Below are 23,020 nucleotides of genomic sequence, written 5' to 3'. Positions count from 1 at the left end.
ATAAGACTACAAAATATAATTAGACTGAATTAGATATTACTGAATGTGAGACAATTGGTATCTTCTAATTTCCAAAAATGTTTCAGAAACATCTTTTAAAAATATAGCTTCGGAGTAGATCAGAGTTATACAGAATTTTACTTGCCCTGTCTTTAATATAAATTATTTAAAAATTCCCACTTAAGTTTAAATCCAGGGACATCCAGTAAGATTTATGACTTGGTATAAAAAGTAGGGACCCACTTAGCTTTCTTTTCTCTCTGTTCTCAAAAACTGCCCTCGACCTTTGCATGGGGATGGATGGATTATTGCCTGCAACCCATCCGCTTGTTTCAATATAATTTACTTGAAATATACTGGGGATGAAATTTGGACATAAGGAGACCTGGGTCTTTTCTGGGACAATGGGTGTCAGCTGCTCAAGCTTTTCTCTCACATAAAATATGTATAATTTAACACCTAGTGTATTTTCCCTCTAGATCTCATCTCACTCGCGTCCCCCTTCACCCGGCATTGTCACCCTTGTCAATGTCACTTGGAAACCTAGGTTCGGTGATTCTTGGCTGCACTTCACTCTGATGGTAGGGGACACACTGGAGTTTAAAGATGGACAAGTAGGATACACACAACACATTGAAAGCAGAGACTTCCATTTACTCCGCTTTAGGTGAAGGGCTCCGGACATATCCGCCTGGGTGTGGAACGCCCGGGGCCCCTGTGCCAAACGGCCAGCTGGAGGGCAAACACTCGGGAGTGAAACAGGCGGAGAAGTGAGACGATACCTCAGGGTGAAAACTGCTCTCTACTACAGACCCCTTACAAGTCTCGTGTCCAACTTGTCACTTCTTGCAACCTTGCCACCATCGCCTACATCAGAGCGGGCGACAGAAGAGAAAAAGGCAGTTCAGTAGCAATAATGGGTATCAAGTACAGTGCGTAACTGGAATAAGTGCACGGTCGCGCCCCGCTCCCCAGTGCTCATGGGGACGCCAGGACCTCAGAGGGTGCAGAGAGAGCCTGAGAGCACCAGGAGCTCCTGTTGCCCGCGCGCGGTGTCAAGACAGTGAGCAACTTCCCCGCACTGCTACCACCGCTTGGAGCTCGCAAGGAGACTACAGCTCCCGGCAGGCCCCGCGCCGACCGCGCGCCCCCGCCCCTCGCGCGCCCCTGCCCCCCCGCCCTCGGGCCTCAGGACGGGACGGGGCGGAGGGAGGGACAGAGGAAGGGGCGCCTGTGGCGGGCGGGATCCTGCGAGGCGCGTGAAGCCTCGCTGGCGCCTGGTCCGGGACCCAGACGCTGGCGGGCGCGGAGTTTCTCACGACCGGCGGAGCCCGCCTCTGTAAGTAGTCGCTTCGGGGAGAGCGGAACAGACACCGAAAAAGTTAGCGCCGCAGCGGCCGCCGCTTTGTTCTCCCGGCACGTCGGGTGAGGCGGCGGCGGCGGCGGCTGCAGCCTCCCCTCCCCCACCCACCCGCACGCGGCGGCGGCGGCGGCGGCGGCGGCGGTGGTGGAGGGACTCGGATCCCGCGCGGGGCTGGGCGGCGGCCGCCGGGGTTGGGCGGGAAATTGGTAGAGTGCGCGGCGGGAGGAGCGGGCGGTGGGCGCCGCTGCGAGCGGGGGCGCCGGCGCTGCAGCCAGATGGGGCCAAGTTCCGGCGTGGGCGCCGACGCCAACTTGGAGTCGCGCTCCGCCGGCGACCACCGCGCCCGGCCTCTCGGACCCAGTCTCTTACCGGGTCCCCCCCAACTAGCTCCCAACGCCAGATCGGCGGCACTCACGGTGCCGAATTTTGGATGAGCCTTTCCCTTTTCTTTTCACCACTTTACCTTGTACGCGTCGCAAAGAGTGAGTCGACGGCGCTTAGAGAACGTAAGCCCCCACCCCAATTTCCTGAGTCTTTAGTTTTGCAAGTTGCGGCGGAGCTCCGAGTCGGTCTCATCCCCGGGAGGGTTTTCTTGAGACGAAACACTGAGGAGCGCGACTGCGTCTTTGAGCAGTAAAAATAACTCCATACTGTTCGATTGCCTGTTGGATATTTTATTTGAAGTCATCGCAGTCAGAAGCATAGGCCTTGCCGTGTGCAGGCACGAGTATAAATCGAGCGACAGCGTGTGTGAGAGCTGCAGACTTTTCCATACACAGATTGATGGCTTGGACGTAACTGTCTCTTCAACCACACCCATCCCCACAGGAAATAAGACTATCGGTGTCATCTTTGATTAGGAAGGATAAGTTACACCCTGAACTGCTACTTTGTTCGACACAGCCTTAATGAGCTGTAGAGGCAAATGAAACGAAAACTTTTAAAATACCGTAATTTGTACCCTAGAAAACGTTATCGTGTTACTCTTATACTGTTTCTCCTTTGTACTTAATGCTGCAGTTCCTAAAGTTTTAGCGGCTGTGATTTTCTTTAGATCAAGCTTACTTAGTAAATTTAAGGCTGTGAGGACAACTCTGGATTTGTGGCTGAAAGCATCCATAAAGTTCCCCGACCGAGATCTAGGCCCGTTTTACTTAATAAAGGAACCCTTTCGTCCTTCCGTGTTAGGATCTGGATTCAGAGCAAGCAAGGACATTCAGCCAAAAAAGAAGTTACAAGTTTTATTAAAAGTATTTAAAACGTGTCACAGAAGCCTTCATGTTAGGTTTTGCTTCGGTAGGTAATGTGGATGTGGTCGGCCTGATCAGAGGAACTTGAATATTTGACAAGCCAGTTTTCCATCTTCAGTTCTATAATTTGGTATATAGCTTTTAACTTTTTAGGATGACTCAGATTCAAGAATGTTGACTGGTTTATTATCTTGAAATGAATGTTTTAAGCATCTCAGATCGTAGTGAGTCTTTTAAATATATAAATTTTATAAGCTTTCAGTTTCATGAGGTGACGTCTTTAAAATAGAAATTTCTCTTAGTGGATTGCTTTTAATCTAAAAACTGCCATGCCCCCCCCCCCAAAAAGAGCTTAATAAATCAAGTTCTTGGATATTAAATTTTTTAAATTATATAAGAATTGGAAAAATCTTATACAGAAAAAAAAAGAATGGTCATTTAAATGCATGTTTCTTAAGGGACATTTTGTTCTCATTTTTAAAAAGACATTCTAAAGTTGATGAAAATATTACCATATTAGAGTTAATTGCTCATTTTAAAAAGAAACTGATTTTACAGAACTTGATATTGGGAAATTATTAGCTAGTACTGTTTTTAATTTGATTTAATAATAATCATGCTTATGATTCATAATCTGTGCAGATAGTACTTTGAGTCTCTGATTATGTAATTCAAATTGAACATGTATGTGAGCCTTTTTGGAGCAGTTGTCTCATTAATGAAAAAACTTGAGATAATGTACTTAGGAGATGTTTTAATTTTAATTTCAGTGTAGAAGAAGGTTTTCTCCACTTGTGTGATTAGTTTATAGTGGCTGTATGTAAGAAATTGCTCATTGGCTATGAGTCAGATTTCTCAGATACCACTGGTGCAGAGAGAGGTTATGAAGATACAACAAGCCAAACGTAAATTTGTACAGCATCACCAGACTGGCAGTCCGTAATCTTGTTACTGGATAAACTTTTCAGTGCCTGAGCAGAGAGCAGACTTGGTGTGCTCTATCTCTATTCTCTCTGACAGTGGAAAAGACTGAGATTCAAATACCCCTGGTCTAGATGAGCTGAATATTACCAGCAACAATTTAGTTGAATGCTGAGCTTTTAGGAGGAAAAGTATTTATATTAATCTAAGGTGATAGTTACATTTTTGAAAATATATAAGTAGATGTAGGGATTGCTAGAAACTATGATTTTAAAAACCATCAACAAAGTTACTTGGATTTTTCATACAATATAAAAGCAACATCAGGATTATTAAGCAAAGTCAGGCCTGTATCAAGGTAGAACATGGATACTGACTTCAGGACTCTGGTCAGTATTGCATTGAAAAAGACCATATGCTTTTTGTACATACTAAAAGAATACAGTACATATCAACAGGAGAAAAAAAGACCCTGCATTCATTAGCATTTCTAGCACACAAAACTTAATTGAACCAGGAAAACCTGTTACTGGTAGGGAGTCATGGTAAATATTATGGTATTCTGAATAGGAAAAGTGTTTTACCTCTTTACTTTTGCCTTTACTGAGTACAAAAAGGACACTGCCTACCCTAAATGATGAGCTTCGTTTTGAAGTATTTACTAGCTGGATTTGTTTTGTCTTCCGGAATCCTCTTTGCTTCTCTCTCTGCTTCCCTGACTCCTACTTATCCTTTGGTTTTAGCTTCCTTAAAGGTGCCTTGCCTGTGAACCTCAGTTGAAATTAGTTCCTCTCAGTATACTCTGTCATATCACTTTTCATAATTTGTAATTGCCTTGCTATTAATGTGAATATTTGTTTAATGTGTGTGTCCCATATCACACTATAAGCTCTAGAGAGAGCAATAGCCATGTCTGTTTTGGTCACTGCTGTACAACCCGAGTCTCTCATAACAGTCTAGCAGATAATAGGCACTCAGTAAATATTTGTTGAATGAAAATGCTGCTGTTAGAGCTTCTTATAATTAGAGGCTTTGCTAAGAAATGAGATAATGTATATGTAGGGGGAGTTGAGGGAGAGGGAGAGAAAGGGTAGATCAACTTGTGATGTTACCGTGAAGTAACTCTCCGTTCAGTCACCTAACCTCCAGGGCCTTTATTTTTACCTTGTCTGTAATAATAGGGCAGGTTGGGCTCAAGATTCCTTTAATATGCCATCTTTTGATTCCATTCAACAATAGTGACAATTTCATTTGAATGAAATATGTGACAGATAATTCCCCCAAAGAATATTTGAGATGTTGCAAATAAACATATTAGAAATGCTTGCCAACTCATAGCTATTAGCAACAAACATATCTAATTGATTTATGAATTATGATTTATGAATTATGATTATTTATGAAGTATGATATACTGTTGTCTCAGTTTTCTGATTGAAGCATAAAGACAAAATTAGAATTGTTAGATTTTTTTTTTGATATTTAGTCTTAATATTTTGCACCCTACATCTTGTTGCATCTTACAGATCAAATCAAGGTTCCATAAAGCAAAACAAGGAGAGGGAAAACAGATGGGATGAGTGGGCAGAAGCTAATATGACAGCTCACTTAGTTTCTTCTATTTGTGTTCATGCTGAAACTGTAAAAAATATTTTTAAGCAAAAGTATAACATAGTTTATTAATAGTTATCGATCGTTCTGATAGTTGATTGTAATCATAAGACAGTTACTGTTATTTGGCTAATATTAGCAGGTATTATAAAATGGAAATTTAGTGGGAAGATATCCGTCACAAATAAATTATTATTCTTGAACACAGCAGTGTCTTGTATTTTGAAGTATTTAACCTGCATACAGTATTATTCATAGATATATGACTCACCTTTTTATGACAGTTGTTCAGCTTTTTGAAACTGCTCAAGTCAGGTATTTTAAGGACCTCATTACCTCATGAGAAAACCTGTTGTAGATTGTTCTTAGGTTGTTGGAGGTGAAGTGAAGTATAAAGAACATGGGCTTTGGAGTCAGGGAAACTTTGGTGTGAATCCCAGTTCCATCACTTATTAGCTGTGTAGTCGTGGGTAAGCAACAATTCTGAAACTCTGGTTCCTTTTCTGTAAAGCAGTTAAACAAATTTCCTAGTGTTATAGCAAGGATTTAATGAAGTATGATATCTCAGTTGCAGTGTTTAGTATGAAGTAGGAGCTTAATTGTTAATTCTTTCACCTAATTACTGTGAAAATTGCTAAATCTTAGCACTTAGGATAAGCCAGGTACCACTGTAGATATTGTACACGCAGTAGCGCAGTCCTCATAGCTGTTATCTTCATTTTACCTCTACCCTCTACCCTCTACAGTGATACTGAATAAAACCAATTATTCTCTGTTAATTTCCTAATCTTATGTTTGCACTGTGTCCACCCAGTAACACAACTCCCTGGGTGTGTGGTGTGAGTAGGGATAACACTTCATAAATGAATACATTGTTATCAATAGCAAAAAATAAATAAATCATCCATATAAAAATGGGGGAAAAAACCAATTATTCTCTTAACACCTTTTCATATTTGAAGACCATTATTCTGCTTGGTTGTGTTAAGCATAATTTGTCACATGACATTGTTTTCAGCTTTATCTAGATATATACTCTTTATTATTTTTTTACATCAATATAGCTCTTAAAAGCGTGGACTGTAAAAATGAATACAGTGGTAACGTAAGCTGACTAGCAGCCAGTATACTGATTGATGCTGATGTGTTCTCAGTGTCCTGGGGGTTTATGTTTACGTTAGTTCTTTTAGTCACCCATTATATTAGCAGTCGTTATTAAACTCTTGGGTTGGTAACTCCTCTAATGAACAGGCTCTAAGTCAGCATTTCTCCATTTCGATATTGCACATTTGACTTTTTGAACTAAATGTAAAGCTTTACTCTCATCATTGTTATAGTTCACTTGAATTTTAGTTTATTTCTCCCAGATTGTACAATCTGAGGATTTTATAAGCATGTCTTCCGTGTCTTTATTATCTTATAAATAATCAAAAACAATATAGGGCCAAGGGCAGAGTTCCAATGCACTCCCCTAAAGGCTTCTCTAAGTTGATACAGAGCAGCAAACTTAACCAACTACACTAACATCTAACTCATACTCAAACAACATATTTACAAAAATAGCATGGAATATCATCTTGCAAATTGTTTTGGCCAGAATACACTAATTTTTTTTCTGGCTTTGCTAATTATGTGATCTCGGGCAAGTACTTTAAGCCAGTTTTCTCAACTATAAAATGGGTTGTTGTGAGGATTAAGTGAGGAAACATATGGAATGCTCAGAACGGTGTCTGCCAGATAGAGCTCAATTACTGTGAGTTATTATTTCCTCCATCTAAAAAGGCCAATAACCCCTTTTTTTAAAAGGTGTAAATGTAGTTGATTTGGCATTCTGTTTGAATTCATGCTGACTTCTAGTGATCATTATATTCTAAGTATTCGAAAACCATTTGCTTTCATAATCTATTCTCAGATTTGACTAAGGGTTAATATTAAGTTTATATGTCTGCAGTTTCTGAAATCACTTCCCCACTCCTCCAGCCCACAAAACTTGAAGCAGTTCTGACCCATCTCCAGGCCATGACTCTTTCTCTCTTTCTGAGCTCTTTCTCCAAGATGATAGGAGTCAGCTTTGTGATTGCACTGACTAATTGCTTTAGCAATATGGAGTGCATTGCGTCTGAACCCGAAGACTTGCACTTCCATAAAGATGTGTTAGTCGCTCTTACTCACCAGGCTCAGGTTTCAGTTCTCAGTGCTCTTCTACAACTTTAGTTTAAAAACTCAGAGAAGGTAAGCAAAAGACAAGTTGAGCAATTGTGCCTTCTCAGTGTGCTCTCTCAACCTTAACAACCCTCTCTGAGCGGTGATTCTCTCAGTTCCTTGTTCTTTCAGAAATAGTATGTGATTGTGGAGACAGCACTTGGTAGGAAAGTACGAAACTTGGGTCCTGATTCCGACTCCACCTCTTAATGGCCATGTGATGCTGGGCAAGTTACTTTATCTGCTTTTGCTTCCGTTAACTCATCTGCAAAAATAATAAATAGTATTTGCCTTGTCAAATTCCAAAGAGATATCATGAGATAAAGCGTATAAAACATTTACAAGATGTTAAGTGCTGTACAATATAAAATGGGTTAAAATTATTTATCTGAATGTAGTTCTAAAAGCTTTGTTATCTTTAAGCAGTTTTTTTCTAAGCCATACTTTTCCTTGAACTTGCTCATTCCTAATACTGTATCTGTATGTTTTTGCTCTTCTGTTATGTTCATTCTCATTTATTTAGCCCCATTAACTACTTTCCAGAGTCATTCTGCAACCACATTGGATGCTTCACTCTTTTTTATCATTAGACTTGTTTACAGGTATATGGATGGAATTTAAATTGAAAGATCCATCTCTTGTGAGCCATTTCACGTAGCCATGGGGTCGTACTTTTAGTTTTTGAACTGTCCTTATGTAAAACTGTGATACATATGTAACTGTGCTTAGCATTCTCTTTTTCACTTTTAGAAATTTTTTATGACAAGATCGCTTTTTCCTATGTTCCTGTCTTAAGTATGTCTTTTACACTTCTTTGTGTGTCATATAACTGTGTTTAGTATATGCTTCCTTAGTTTTCTGAAAGAAATCTGCTTAGATTTAAACTTTTAATATAAAAAAGAATACTCTTGTCTATGTTAGGGCAGTATTATACATCTTTTGTATGGCCGAGTGGTACTTTATTTCTATGACAATGTCAGTTTTACTTTTCTTTTTTGTCCCTTCTGTTTTTCTGTTTTTGTCATAACTCAGTTGTGTATTTGTGGAATAAAAGTGTTTGACCTTCAAGTTTTAGGTATTAGTGAGGAATAGCAGAGTTTTGTTTTTTGCTTTTTTTTTTTTTAGCAGGAGGCTCTCCCTGAAATTATGGGCTCTGATAACTAGACCAAAGAAAGAAGGCTACCCATTAGGATTTATTGGTGAATTATAAACATACAACCAAAATTTATCATTTAAAAAAAGCACAAGGATTCCTTTTTTTTAAATTAATTAATTAATTTTGTTTATTTTGGCTGTGTTGGGTCTTCATTGCTGCGCCCAAGCTTTCTCTAGTTGCGGTGAGTAGGGGCTACTCTTCGTTGCAGTGTGCGGGCTTCTCATTGCAGTGGCTTCTCTTTTTGCAGAGCGCGGGCTCTAGGTGCGCGGGCTTCAATAGTTGAGGCGCATGGGCTTCAGTAGTTGTGACACGTGGGCTCAGTAGTTGTGGCTCGCGGGCTCTAGAGCGCAGGCTCAGTCGTTGTGGCGCATGGGTTAGTTGCTCCACGGCATGTGGGATCTTCCAGGGCTCAAACCCATGTCCCCTGCATTGGCAGGCAGATTCTTAACCACTGGGCCACCAGGGAAGTCCCAAGGATTCTTGTATTTTTAAAATAATGTTAAGTGAGTATAAAATATTAAAAGTTTCTAAAAAATTTCTTCCAGGCTACCTACATTTCAGAAAGCATCAACTTTTCTCCATGGGCCCATTCACCAAGTGGAATATGCCTGTACTATTTTAAAAAGCCTTTGTGCTTAATCCTGGAAAAATTTGCTCCTCCAAAATGAAAATGAGGACATTTGAGAAGGTGATTTAAGGTGTGGACATTTGAGAAAGTGTCCCATTAGATCAAGGAACCAAAGGATAAGTACTGAATAGACTAATCCTAAACACTTTTTATTTTTTAAACTAGGAGGATTTTATTTTGACAGAAAAACAACTTTTATTCATTATGTATTTTCTGAAATTAAAAGAGAGAGACAAGAATAGACTTAAAAGAAAATAGATGAAGATGTTTAGTAAATAAACAATGTCAACTCCCTTCTGATGAGGATAATTCAGTGATGTTAAATCCTTTCCAAAACCCTGGTTGTGGTCCTAAAGACAAGACTCTTCTTTGATGGGACTGATATTAAGGGAAGTGGGACCTTTTGTATATTCAACTCACAGTTGTAGAACTTGCCATCATCAGCATGAGTGGCTTAAAAGAGGAAATAAAGAAGCTTTCAACTAAATCTGAAAGTACAGTCATTTTTTTACCACTGTGATTTTAAGGCCTCTTCATAACCATTGAAAAAGAATTGACAACTGTTTTAAAAGATCAAAGAAAGGCAGATGTCTGCAAACAATTCTCCTCCATCATCCCAGAAGTCTGTAATACCTGCAACTCTTCCTGCTGTGCTTCCAGCTCCTTCTCCGTGTTCAAGTCCTAAAACAGGACTCTCTGCGCGACTCTCTAATGGAAGCTTCAGTGCACCGTCACTCACCAACTCCAGAGGCTCAGTGCATACAATCTCATTTCTACTGCAAATTGGCCTTACACGGGAGAGTATTACCATCGAAGCCCAGGAACTATCTTTATCTGCTGTCAAGGATCTTGTGTGCTCCATTGTTTATCAAAAGGTATTGTGCATGCTATTTATGTCAGTAGTTTTTCTAATTAATATTGTTTCTACTGCTTTTCTATAAATTATACATGCAACAGTGAGTTAACACATATGGATCAGTCAGTTGTTTATATCCTAATTCTGAGCATTGGGAGAGAGTCCTAATAGACTAAAAGCCTAAAGTCTGAAATTTCAGAGTCTAACAGCTGAAGCCTATATCCGAGCTTTAAAATACTGCTTATTCAATTCACCTCTTTAAGAGCAGGAAAATCAGTGTAAAGTCAAGAGGACTTAAGCAGTCTCACTTGTTTTCAGAGAAAACAATCAGGAGGTAGAAGGCACAAGGCATCAAGGGGGCTTACCAAAAGGGTGAGACACAGCTGCTGCTGAGTCCAGGTCCATACCTTGTTCTTCCTAGGTCCCCTGTGTGCTGCCCTTTTGTATACCCTCTTTGTCCCCTTTAGATCCTGATTTCACCTAAACTGCCAGAGGACCACACTCTCTCTGTCTCTTAAAAATTAGGTAAATGAGCTGTAATATATATCAGAATAGAAGAAAATTTTTAAATTGAGGGTGATTTTATTTTGCTTCCAATCTACTCACCCCCTGCCCTGTACCATACCATTTTTTAAGGAATCTTAGCTAAATTTCTTTAATAATCTTGATTTGATGCATGAGCTGGTATGTTCTATGTTTTATCATAAAACTATGTATATAAATAGTATGAATTGGTTACGTTTTCTTTTTAATGGACCAAGCCTATGTTTCAAACAACTTAGTATACTTTGTTTTAAAAATCCTATCAGTAAGATTAATGTGTTTGGATAATGCTCCTCGTCTTACTGTTTTTGTTTCAGTTCCTTATGCTTCACATGGTTTGTCATTATCTTCTGATGTAGAAGTAATTAACAGTCAAAAAAATGTTATGTGGTTTGTGAAAATGACCCGTCTCCTGTGTGTTAACAGTGACTTATCTATTTAAATGTGGCCTGAAGTAATTTTAGGTATTCTTTTGTAGATCTGTAGAACCATCTTTGTGTCTTTAAGTATCTTTGCTTTTAATTTCCCTTTCATCAGATGGTAACAGATGTTTTAATAAATATTTTTGCAACTAGGTATTTAATTTAATGGTAAGATTTTAACTTAAATACAATTTGTAACTTTATTGTCTCTCTTTTTTTGAGCCCATAGAAAATCATAACTAATGTTTTGGTAGAGTCTATATTATTCAGTTTTCAACCTTTGGAAATTTTACTTAGTTCTTATATTTATACAGAGGCATACTGATTTTCTACAGGATCATTTTAGAATTAATGTTACTTCCTCATTAATATAGATGTGAGAAGTGGGTCAGATGGGTCAAGTTCTTGGGAAGCTAGATTAAAAATCATAATCTATGAAAAATTCTAGTGAAGCCAAGGAAATAAACAAGATATGGCTCAAGAAAAGATAATTCAAGGTGAACTTTATGCAAATATAAAATAGAATTATTGATTATGGAGATAGCCAGCATAAAATGAATATCATGGTGAACTGAATTTGAATCAATATTGTAGTGATATGGGGATGTGTTTGGCAAAAATATAAAACATGTATGTGGCATAATCTTATTACACACTCCTTTTGACATGTGCTAGAATCCTAACTGTTGTTTAAGTGTAGTGAAAAAGAGTATTGAGCTTGTAACTAGGTCAGCTCTATTGTTTTTTGTTTGTTTTTGGCCGTCCCATACGGCTTGCGGGATCTTAGTTCGCCAACCAGGAATTGAACCCAGGCCCTCAGCAGTGAGAGCACAGAGTCCTAACCACTGGACCGCCAGGGAATTCCCAGCTCTGTTGTTTATTAACTGCATAACTTTGTGTGATTTGATTTCTCTGTATTACATTTCCACATCTATCAGATGATTGAGTTGGGATGATTTCTTTTCTTTTTTTTTTTTAATAAATTTATTTATTTTATTTCATTTTTATTTTTGGCTGTGTTGGGTCTTCATCGCTGCACGCGGGCTTTCTCTAGTTGCGGCGAGCGGGGGCTACTCTTTGTTGCGGTGCGTGGGCTTCTCATTGCGGTGGCTTCTCTTGTTGCGGAGCACAGGCTCTAGGTGTACGGGCTTCAGTAGTTGCGGCACGCAGGCTCAGTAGTTGTGGCTCGCAGGCTCTAGAGCACAGGCTCAGTAGTTGTGGCACATGGGCTTAGTTGCTCCGCAGCATGTGGGATCTTCCTGGACCAGGGCTCGAACCCGTGTCCCCTTCATTGGCAGGTGGATTCTTAACCACTGCGCCACCAGGGAAGCCCGAGTTGGGATGATTTCTAGTGTGTAATTCCAGCTGTGAAATTCTGAATCATTTAACCTAAATTTAAGTCTTCACTCTAGAGACAGATAAAGGAGAAAGGAATTTCAAGGAATGATCTACTCAGGTCCTAACTGGAAAGAAATCTTAAGGGAACCAACTCAGATTCTGGGGTTTGATAGAGAGGTTTCATGGATCCCTAACTCACCTGGGAGATGGAAAAACCATGTCAGAAGTTCTTTTCTTTTTACATTCTCTCTTAGATTCTTGCTTGCTAATCACTTACTTCCATTACCTACACATGCATAGCTCCAGGTTAACTCCCAGGACTCTGATGGGCACACCTGCTTTTCTTATTTCTGTTCTTAGTAAATACATTTAATGAACCTTTTAAAGATAGAGCACTGGTTAAATTTTAGGAAGTAGATTAACCAAATGTTGTCCCTTCCCTCAAAAAGCTTATAGTCTGGTAAGGGAAACATTTACCAGAATAAAATATGAGAAGTAGAAACTAAAGTTAAAATAAAAAGTGCTCTTCTCAGGTTGATAAAAGATATGAAAGACTTCATATGAAGTGTAACATTTCATCTGATACTTAAAGAATGAGTAAGATTTCAGTGATACGGGAGGTGAGGAGTACATACCAAGGCAAAAAAATCAGGATGAGCAAAGATATGGGAGGGGAAAGGAGGAAGATTATAATTGACAACATTTATTGAGTACCTACTCTATGTCAGGAGCTTCGCACACCCTTTCTGCTTAATACTTACAACAGGTTTTGGTGCATCTCACATAATGTAAGTTTTTTTTTTTCCTTGTGATGAGAACTTGTAAGATCTGTTCTCAACAACTTTCAGATATAAAGTATTGCTAACTGTAGTCACCATGCTGTACATTACATTGCCTGAACTTATTTTATAACTAGAAGTTAGTACCCTTTGACCACTTTCACCCATTTCCCCACCTTCTACCCTTTGTCTCTAGTAATCACCAGCTCTGATTTTTCCAGATTCCACATATAAGTGAAATCATACAATATTTATTTTTCTCTGCTTGACTTATCTTACTTAGCATAATGCCCTCAAGGTCCATCCATGTTGTTGCAAATGATAGGATTTCCTTCCTTGTATGATTGAATAATGTGTGTGTGTGTGTGTGTGTGTGTGTGTGTATCACATTTTCTTTATCCATCTGTCGATGTACACATAGGTTGTTTCCACATCTTGGCTATTGTAAATAATGATGCAATAACGTGAAGGTGCAGATTTCATTCAAGATAGTGATTTCATATCCTTTGACTGTATACCCAGAAGTGGAATTGCTGGATCACATGGTAGTTCTGTTTTTAATTTTTTGAGGAACCTCCATGCTGTTCCATAGTGCCTGCACCAATTTACATTCCCACTGACAGTGCACCAGGGTTCCCATTTCTCCACATCCTTGTCAACATATGTTATTATCCTTTTGACAGTAGCCATTCTAACGGGTGTGAGGTGATACCTCATTGTGGTTTTGATTTGCATTTCCCTGATGATTATTGATGGAAAACTTTTTCATGTACCTGTTGGCCATTTGTATGTCTTTTTTGGAAAAATGTTTATTAAGTTCCTCTGCCCACTTTTTTTAAAAAATAAATTTATTTATTTTATTTATTTTATTTTTGGCTGCACTGGGTTTTTGTTGCTGCACGTGGGCTTTTCTCTGGTTGCGGCGAGTGGGGGCTACTCTGTTGCAGTGTGCGGGCTTCTCATTGTGGTGGCTTCTCTTGTTGCAGAGCACGGGCTCTAGGTGTGCAGGCTTCAGTAGTTGTGGCATGCGGGCTCAGTAGTTGTGGCGCATGGACTTAGTTGCTCTGCAGCATGTGGGATTTTCCCAGACCAGGGCTCGAACCTGTGTCCCCTGCATTGGCAGGCAGATTCTTAACCACTGCACCACCAGGGAAGTCCTCCTCTGCCCATTTTTTAATCTAATTGATAGGTGGGTTTTTTTTGTTTGTTTGTTCTGTGTTGTTTTCTTTTGATATTGAGTTATATGCGTTCTTTATATATGTTGGATATTAACCCTTTATCAGATATAAGATTTGAAGATATTTTCTCCAATTCCATAGGTTTCCTCTTCATTTTTTAATGGTTTCCTTTGCTATAGAGAAGCTTTTAGTTTGATTTAGTCATACTTGTTTATTTTTGCTTTTGTTGCCTTTGCTGTTCATGTCAAATCCAAAAAATCATTGCTGGGTTCGATGTCAAGGAGCTTACCCTCTTATGTTTTCTTCTAGGAGTTTTATGGTTTCAGATCTTATGTTCAAGTCTGTAGTCCATTTTCAGTTGATTTTTGTGTATAGTGTAAGACTGGGCTTCAGTTTCATTCTTCTGCATGTGGCTCTTCAGTTTTCCCAGCACCATTTATTGAAGAGACTGTCCTTTCCCGTTGTATATTCTTGGCTCCTTTGTTGTAAATAAATTGACTGTGTACGCATGGGTTTACTTCTGGGCTCTGTTCTGTTTCATTGATTTAATGTGTCCATTTTTATGCCAATACCATATTGTTTTGATTACTGTGGCTTTGAAGTGTAGTTTGAAATCAGAGGCATGATGCCTCCAGCTTTGTTCTTCTTAAGACTGTTTTGGCTATTTGGGGTCTTTTGTGGTTCCATACAAATTTTAAGATTGTTTTTTCTATTTTTGTGAAAAATACCATTGGAATTTTGATAGGAATTGCATTGAATCAGTAGATCATTTTGGGTAGTATGGACATCTTAATATTCTTTCAGTTTGTGAACATAGAATATCTTTCTATTTATTTGTGTCTTCTACAATTTCTTTCATCAGTGTCTTACAGTTCTCAGTGTATAGGTCTTTCACCTCCTGGGTTAAATTTATTTGTAGGTATTTTATTCTTTTTGATACACCTGCACATGAGTTTGTTTCTTTTTTTTTCTGACTGCGGCGGGTCTTAGTTGAGGCATGTGGGATCTTTGTTGAGGCATGCGGGATCTTTCATTGCTGTGTGGGGGCTTCTCTCTAGTTGTGGCATGCAAGCTTCTCTCTACTTGTGGCATGCGGGTTTTTCTCTCTCTAGTGGTGGTGTGCAGACTTCTCCCTAGTTGTGGCATGCGGGCTTCTTTCTAGTTGTGGTGTGCGGGTTTTTCTCTCTCTAGTTGTGGTGCGCGGGCTCTCTCGTTGAGGTGCATGAGCTCAGTAGTTGTGGTGCACAGGCTTAGTTGCATGTGGGCTCTTAGTTCCCCGACCAGGGATGGAACCTGCGTCCCCTGCATTGGAAGGCGGATTCTTTACCACTGGACCACTAGGGAAGTCCTGAGATTGCTTCTAATTTCTCTTTCCAGTAGTATGTTATTAGTATATAGAAATGCAATTGACTTTTGTATATTGACTTTGTATCCTGTAACTTTACTGAAGTTTTAAATTAATTCTAACAGTTTTTTTGGTGGAGTCTTTAAGGTTTTCTATATATAGTGTCACGTCTTCTGCAAATATACAGTTTTGCTTCTTTCTTTCTGATTTGTATGTCTTTTATGTCTTTCTCTTGTCTAACTGCTCTGACTAGGACTTCCAGTACTACGTTGAATAAAGATGGTGAGAGTGGACATCCTGTCTTGTTCCTGATATTAAAGGAAAAGTTTTCAGCTTTTCACCATTGAGTATGATGTTAGCTGTGGGCTTGTTAATATATGGTCTTTATTATTTTGAGGTACGTCCCTTCTCCACTCACTTTGTTGAGAGTTTTTGTCATGAATTGATGTTGAATTTGGTTAAATGCTCTTTCTGCAACTATTGGGATGATTATGATTTTTATCCTTCATATTGTTAATGTAGTGTATCACGTTTATTGATGTGTGTACGTTGAAACATCCTTTCATCCCTGGAATAAATGCCACTTGATAATGTGTACGATCCTTTTAATGAATTCAGTTGGCTAACATTTTGTTGAGGATATTTATGTATATGTTCATCAGGGATATTAGGCTATAATTTTCTTTTCTTGTAGTGTCCTCGTCTGGCTTTATTATCAGGGTAATGTGGGTCTTGTAAAATGAGTTTGGAAGTGTTCCTTCCACTTCTATTTTTTGGAAGAATTTAAGAAGGATTGGTATTCTTATTTAAATATTTGGTAGAATTTACCAGTAAAGCCCTCTGGTTCTGAGCTTTTGTTCGTTGAGAGGTTTCTGATGACTGATTCAGCCTCCTTACTACTAATTGATCTATTCAGATTTTCTATTCCTTCATGATTCAGGATTGGTAGGTTGCATGTTTCTAGGAATTTATCTACTGCCTCTAAGTGTCCAGTTTGTTGGTGTGTAATTGTTCATAGTAGCCTCTTATGATCCTTTGTATTTATGTGTATCAGTTGTATTGTCTTCTCTTTCATTTGTAATTTTGTTTATTTGAGTCTTCTCTCTTTTTTTCTTGTTAAGTTTGTATAAAGGCTTGTCGATTTTGTTTATCTTTTTTAAAAACCAGCTCTTAGTTTCATTGATCTTTTCTGTTGTCTTTTTAGTCTCTATTTCATTTATTTCCACTGTGATCTTTGTTATTTCCTTCCTTCTACTACTACTTGTTCTTTTTCTAGTTCCTTGAGGTATAAAGTTAGGTTGTTTATTTGAGATCTTTCTGTTTTCTTTTTATTCTTTTTATTTTTATTTTTGGCTGCATTGGGTCTTCGTTGCTGCGCACAGGCTTTCTCTAGTTGTGGTGAGTGGGGCTGTTCTTCGTTGCACTGCGTGGGCTTCTCATTGCGGTGACTTCTCTTGTTGAGGAGCATGGGCTCTAGGCGCATGGGCTTCAGTAGTTGTGGTTCGTGGGCTCTAGAGCGCAGGCTCAGTAGTTGTGGCATACGGGCTTAGTTGCTCTGCGGCTTGTGGGATCTTCCCGGACCAGGGCTTGAACCCGTGTCCCCTGCATTGGCAGGTGGATTCTTAACCACTGCGCCACCAGGGAAGTCTTGAACATCTTTTTGAGGGGCACAATTCAACAGTCCATTTCAAAATAATTTTGTATATGGTAAGATAAGAATCAAACTTCATTTCTTTTTGTAGGACATAAGATTTTTCCAGGACCATTTGTTGAAAAGACTATTCTTCCCTTACTCAATTACTTTAGTACCTTGGTTGTAAATCAGTTGACCACATATATCTTGGGCCATTTCTGAACACTGTTTTGTTTTATCGACTTATGTGTCTGTATCCTTAAACTAATTCCACGTTGTCTTGAATTCTTTAGTTTTATAAAGACATGCTGTCAGGGCATAAATCCTCCAACTTTGTTCATTTTTTCAAAACTATTTATCCCAGTCTGTATCCTTTGCATTTCCATATAAATGTTAAAATCAGCCTGGTGATTTTTACATAAAAGCCTACCAGAATTGTGTATATCATTTTTTATCTGTGTTTCATGTTTTTGATGCAGTTTTAAATGGGGTTTTTTAATTTTCTAATTTTTTTTTAAACATCTTTATTGGAGTATAATTGCTTTACAGTGTTGTGTTAGTTTCTGCTGTATAACAGGGTGAATCACCTATATGCATACGTATATCCCCATATCCCCTCCCTCTTGCGTCTCCCTCCCACCCTCCTTATCCCACCCCTCTAGGTGGTCGCAAAGCACCCAGCTGATTTCCCTGTGCCATGCAGCTGCTTCCCACTATCTATCTATTTTACATTTGGTAGTGTATGTATATCAGTGCTACTCTTTTACTTCATCCCAGCTTACCCTTCCCCCTCCCCATTTCCTCAAGTCCATTCTCTACATCTTTGTCTTTGTTCCTGTCCTGCCCCTAGGTTCATCAGAACCATTTTTTTTTAAGATTCCATATATATATGTTAGCATACAGCATTTGTTTTTCTCTTTCTGACTTACTTCACTCTATGACAGACTCTAGATCCATCCACCTCACTACAAATAACTCAATTTCGTTTCTTTTTATGGCTGAGTAATATTCCATTGTATATATGTGCCACATCTTCTTTATCCATTCATCTGTCGATGGACACTTAGGTTGCTTCCATGTCCTGGCTATTGTAAATAGTGCTGCAGTGAACATTGTTAAATTTTCTAATTTCTGGTTTTTCATTTTAGTATATAGAAATGCAATTGATTTTTGTACATTGACACTGTGTCCTACAACCTTGCTAAATTCACTTACTAGTTCTAGTAACTTTTAAAGTTTCTTTAGGATTCTCTACATAGATGATCTTGTCTTTTGTAAATATAGCTTTATATCTCGCCTTCCAGTATCTCATTTCTTTTTCTTGTTTTGTACTGGAGGCTACAACCTCTAGTACAATATTGAATAGAAGTGATAAGAGTAGACATCTGTGCCTTGTTCCCAATCTTAAAAGGAAAAGCATTCAGTCTGCCACCATTAAATATCATGTAAAGTTTTTTAGATGTTTTTCAACAGGTTGAGGAAGTTCCTGTCTGTTCCTAGTTGGCTGAAACTTTTTATCTTGAATGATTGTGTATTTTATTAAATACTTATTCTGCATATATGTATTTTTCTCTTTTAGTCTGTTAATGTGATGAGTTATGTTGACTTACTTTGAAATGTTGAACCAACCTTGCATTCCTGGAACAAACTCTCTTGGTCATCATATATTATCCTTTTTATACTCTGCTTGATTCAACTTACCTATATTTTCTTAAGAATTTTTTCATGTAAGATCATGAGGAATATTGGTCTGCAGTTTTTTCTTCTATTATCTTTGTGTGGCTTGGTATCCAGGTAATGTTGGCCTCACAAAATGAGTTTGGAATTATTTCCCTCCCTCTTCTGTTTTCTGAAGAAATTTGTGTAAAATTGATATTACTTCCTGAAATGTTTGCTAGAATTCACTAATGAAGCCATCTGTGCCTGGAATTTTCTTCATGAGGAGGTTTTAAACTCAGTTCCTTTTCTTTAATGGACATAGAGCTATTCAAATTGTCTACTTCTTTGTGAGTGAACCTTGGTAATTTGTGTCTTTAAAGGAAAATTTTCATTTCATCCAAGTTATCAAATCCATTGGCAAAAATTGTGCATTATGTTCTCTTATCATCCTTTAAAGTCTGTAGGATCCCTAGTGATGGTGTCATTTTCATTCCTAATATTGATAATTTCTGCGTTTCTTCCCCTCTGCACTCCCTTGTTCTTTCTGGCTAGAGGTTTTTATCAACTTTATTTTCAGTGAAGTAGTTCTTGGTTTTATTGATTTTTCTCTTTTGTTGTCTTTTTTTCTCCCCTTTTTTCTACCTCCTTAGGGTTTATCTTGCTTTATCTTTTCGTTTTTTTAAGGTAGAAGCTTAGGTCATTTATTTGAGTCTTTTTTCCCATTAATATAAGTGCTATAATCTAGTGCTGTAAGTTTCCCTCTAACCACTACTTTAGCTGCATACCACAGAGTGATATGTTGTGTTTTTATTTTCATTCAGTTCACTTCATTTCCTGATTTCTCTTGTGATTTCTTCCTTGATCCATAGATCGTTTAATTTGGAAGAAATTTGAAATTTTTCAGATATTTTTCTGTTATAGTGATTTCTAGCTTTATTTCAGTTTTGGCTCAGGAATATACTTTGTATAATTTCAACCTGTACATTTACTGAGATTTGTTTTATAGTATAGGACTTTGTCCTTCAATATATTCTGTGTGTTATATTTGCAATTTTTAAAAATGTGTATTCTGCTTTTGTATAGTAGAGTTTTCTATAAATATCAATTAGGTCAATTGGTTGATAGTGTTTTCTGTATCTCTTTTTATTTGTTCTGTCATTTACTAAGAAAAGAGTATAGGAATCTCTCAACTATAATTTTAGATTTGTCTGTTTCTCCTTTCAGTTTTAGTCAATTTTTGCTTCATGTTTTTTCAAGCTCTGTTATTTGCAAGCACATTTGAGATTTTTACAGCCTTTGATATATTGATCCCTTTTTAATATAATTTTTCTTCTTTATCTCTGGTTATATATCTTATTCTGAAGTCAACTTTGGTATTAATATAACCATTTCTGCTTTTTGTTTTTCTAATTAGTTTTTTCATTGTGGTTTCTTTTTACATGTTTTTGCTTATAACCTCTCTTGTATCTTCATATGTAATGAGGGTTTTTTGTAGAGTGCATGTCGTTGGGTCATGCTTTTTAAATTTAATCTGTCAACTTCTGCTTTTTAAGTGTTTAGACCATTTATATTTAACACAAGTTTTAACATAGATGCATTTAAAAATATTGTTTTCTGTTTCTCCCTTCAGGTCTTGAGTCATTTTCTCCCTTTTTTTCTGCCTTCTTTTGAAGTGTGTTACATGATTCCATTTTGTCTCCACTGTTGGTTTATTATGCTCTTAAAAATTTCTTTCAGCAATTGCTCTAGTGCAGGGACAGCAAACTACATCTATAGGCCAAATCCACCCCATCATCTTTTTTTGTGAATAGAGTTTTATTGGAACATAGCATGCTTATTCATTTATATCTTGCCTATGGCTGCTTTCATGCAACAGCAGCAGAGTTAAGTAGCTGTGACAGAGACTGTATGGGCCACCAAACCTAAAATACTACTCTCTGGCCTTTTACAGAAAACATTTGCCAACCCTTGCTCTAGTTTATGTAGTATGTATCTTTATCTTATCATAGACCATCTTTAAACAATATCATACCACTCTGTATGTAATGTAGTATATCCCTTGGAATAGTATATTTCTGTTTTCTTTCTGTTGTCATTTGTGCTACTGTTGTCATACACTTTATTTCTGCATGTAGTCGATTCTCATTATTTGTGATATTTATGTTCTGTAAAGTGACCTCTGACATCGAATTAGTGAATACTGAACCCTTGCTCTTAGGGGAAATACAGGGTTAGGTTCCTGAGAGCATCAGGACACATTTTTGTCAATCAGTAAATACATAATCTTGTTTTATGTGTGTTTCTGCTTGAAAATACCTTATTTAATATATATTGTTGATTCATTAACATTGATCTCATGGCCAGAAGCACGGTAACTCATGCCTGAATGAAGCTTATCTAACACACATATTTTCTCCATAAGGCACATCATAGCCTTCTTGCACTTAGGAACACTAGACAGCACATCAGCACTATGCTTGGGGGCCATTTTAAGCAGAGAAAATCACCACAAAAAAAGCCCCCAGATTGAGAACACGTGGCACTAAATAGACTGTGAAAAAGACTTGCATTTTATACTATGAGAGGCAGAGCATCACCTTGTTCAGTTTCAGCTGGGAACATGCACAGAGTGACAGATTTTTCACCTTCTCTGCATGTCTGCAAATGACTGAAAAAGCACAGAGAGTATTGATTTTTGTGTTACAAATAAATTTTAGCAAGTAGGCACATTCACAGATACAGAATCTGCAAATAATGAGGATTGACCTTTGTTACAGATCCCTTAACACATTGTTATTCTTCTTGCTTTTAACAGTAAATTGTTTTTAGAAAGTTGAAGCTGAAGAAAATGATCTTTTATATTTATCCACTTATTTAACATTTTCAGTACTCCTCATTACTTTGTGTTAGATCTGAATTGTATGCAATATGTCCTTTCTCTGTCTTCATTTAGATTTTTCAGCAATTTGAAAATCACATGCCTTATTGTAGTTTTCTTTCTGTTTTGTTGCTGGGGGTTGTTAAGCTTGGTCTTGAGATTATAGTTTCTTCAACTTTTGAGACTTTTTGTATTCCTTGAAGCTTCTTTTAGTCTTTATCTGTGTCATTTCTACCACCCTTTAAAAATTTTCCTAAACATGCTCTTGTTTACTTTCTTCCTCCTCTTCTTTCTATCTAATCCGGACTTTCATTTGAAATATGCAGTGCAATAGGAAAGCTATATTTGAATTGCCTCCAGGTTGTGCTGTGACCACACCTGAGCTAATAGGCATTTTTAAAACCGTTTTCAATCCCAGCCTACTGTTTTTTTTTTAAGTTAGTTTATTTTTTAAATTTTATTTATTTATTTATTTTTGGCTGTGCTGGGTCTTTGTTGCAGCGCACGGGCTTCTCTAGTTGTGGCACAGACTCTAGAGCACATGGGCTCAGTAGTTGAAGGGCGGGCTTAATTGCGGTGTGTGGGATGTTAGTTCCTCGACCAGGGATCAAACCCGCGCCCCCCTGCATTGGGAGCATGGAGTGTTAACCACTGGACCACCAGGGAAGTCCCCCCAGCCTACTGTTGAAAATAGGTTGGAGTGTGAACCAAGCTCCTTGTCAAAGTTTTGCATGATTCAGTAATTTTTGATAAGTTGGTCAGTTGGTTACAATCAAATGAACAAGCTAATACACATACTTTGACAAATGCAGACTTTATCTCAGTGTTTGCATCTTTTTTTCTGCAAAATCTTATCCAGTCTACTTATATCTACTTTTAAGCAGTACACAGGAAAATTTCCTGATTACCCTTCAGTGAGCATTTCCTGATGACCAGCTTTTTTTTTAATTAGGATCAACATTTTCAAAGTTTGTCATATTTATGCAAAAATGGCTAAATTTTCAAAAATCTTTTACCACAAGGTCACATGTTGTGAAGGATCAAGATTCTTAAATGTTTACAAGGTCCATGTATGTGGTTGCAAGCTTAAGTGCAACTTAAATGTGACTTACTTTGTAACAGTGGTTTTCAACTCTAGCTGCACGTGAGAATAACCAGGGAGCCTAACAGACTCTTTCCCAGACCAGTGAAGTCATGCTCTCTGGGGGTGGAGAGTTTGTATAAGCACTATGGTTCTCATGAGCAGCCAAAGTCAAGA

The 23,020-nt window shown here is 38.0% G+C and overlaps 1 protein-coding gene across 3 annotated transcripts in view; it reads left to right on the top strand.

The window, feature by feature from the left end:
- Window positions 1-1,100: 1,100 nt before the first annotated feature.
- PRKD3 (protein kinase D3) overlaps window positions 1,101-23,020 on the top strand; it is an 83,548-nt gene continuing 61,628 nt past the window's right edge. Inside the window, exons 1-2 of one of the 3 annotated variants that reach the window (XM_061168711.1) lie at window positions 1,255-1,339; window positions 9,049-10,006. In XM_061168711.1, coding sequence (XP_061024694.1) covers window positions 9,719-10,006 — 288 coding nt within the window. In that variant the 5' untranslated portion in view covers window positions 1,255-1,339; window positions 9,049-9,718. Of the gene's footprint in view, window positions 1,340-9,048; window positions 10,007-23,020 lie in introns of all 3 variants that reach the window. The other 2 variants (XM_061168712.1, XM_061168713.1) reach the window with 2 other exon arrangements.

This window comes from Eubalaena glacialis, chromosome 14 (assembly GCF_028564815.1).
Source record: "Eubalaena glacialis isolate mEubGla1 chromosome 14, mEubGla1.1.hap2.+ XY, whole genome shotgun sequence".
Lineage (NCBI taxonomy): Eukaryota > Metazoa > Chordata > Mammalia > Artiodactyla > Balaenidae > Eubalaena > Eubalaena glacialis.
Note: the sequence above shows the minus strand (reverse complement) of the source record. Positions and strands in the feature narration are given on the sequence as shown.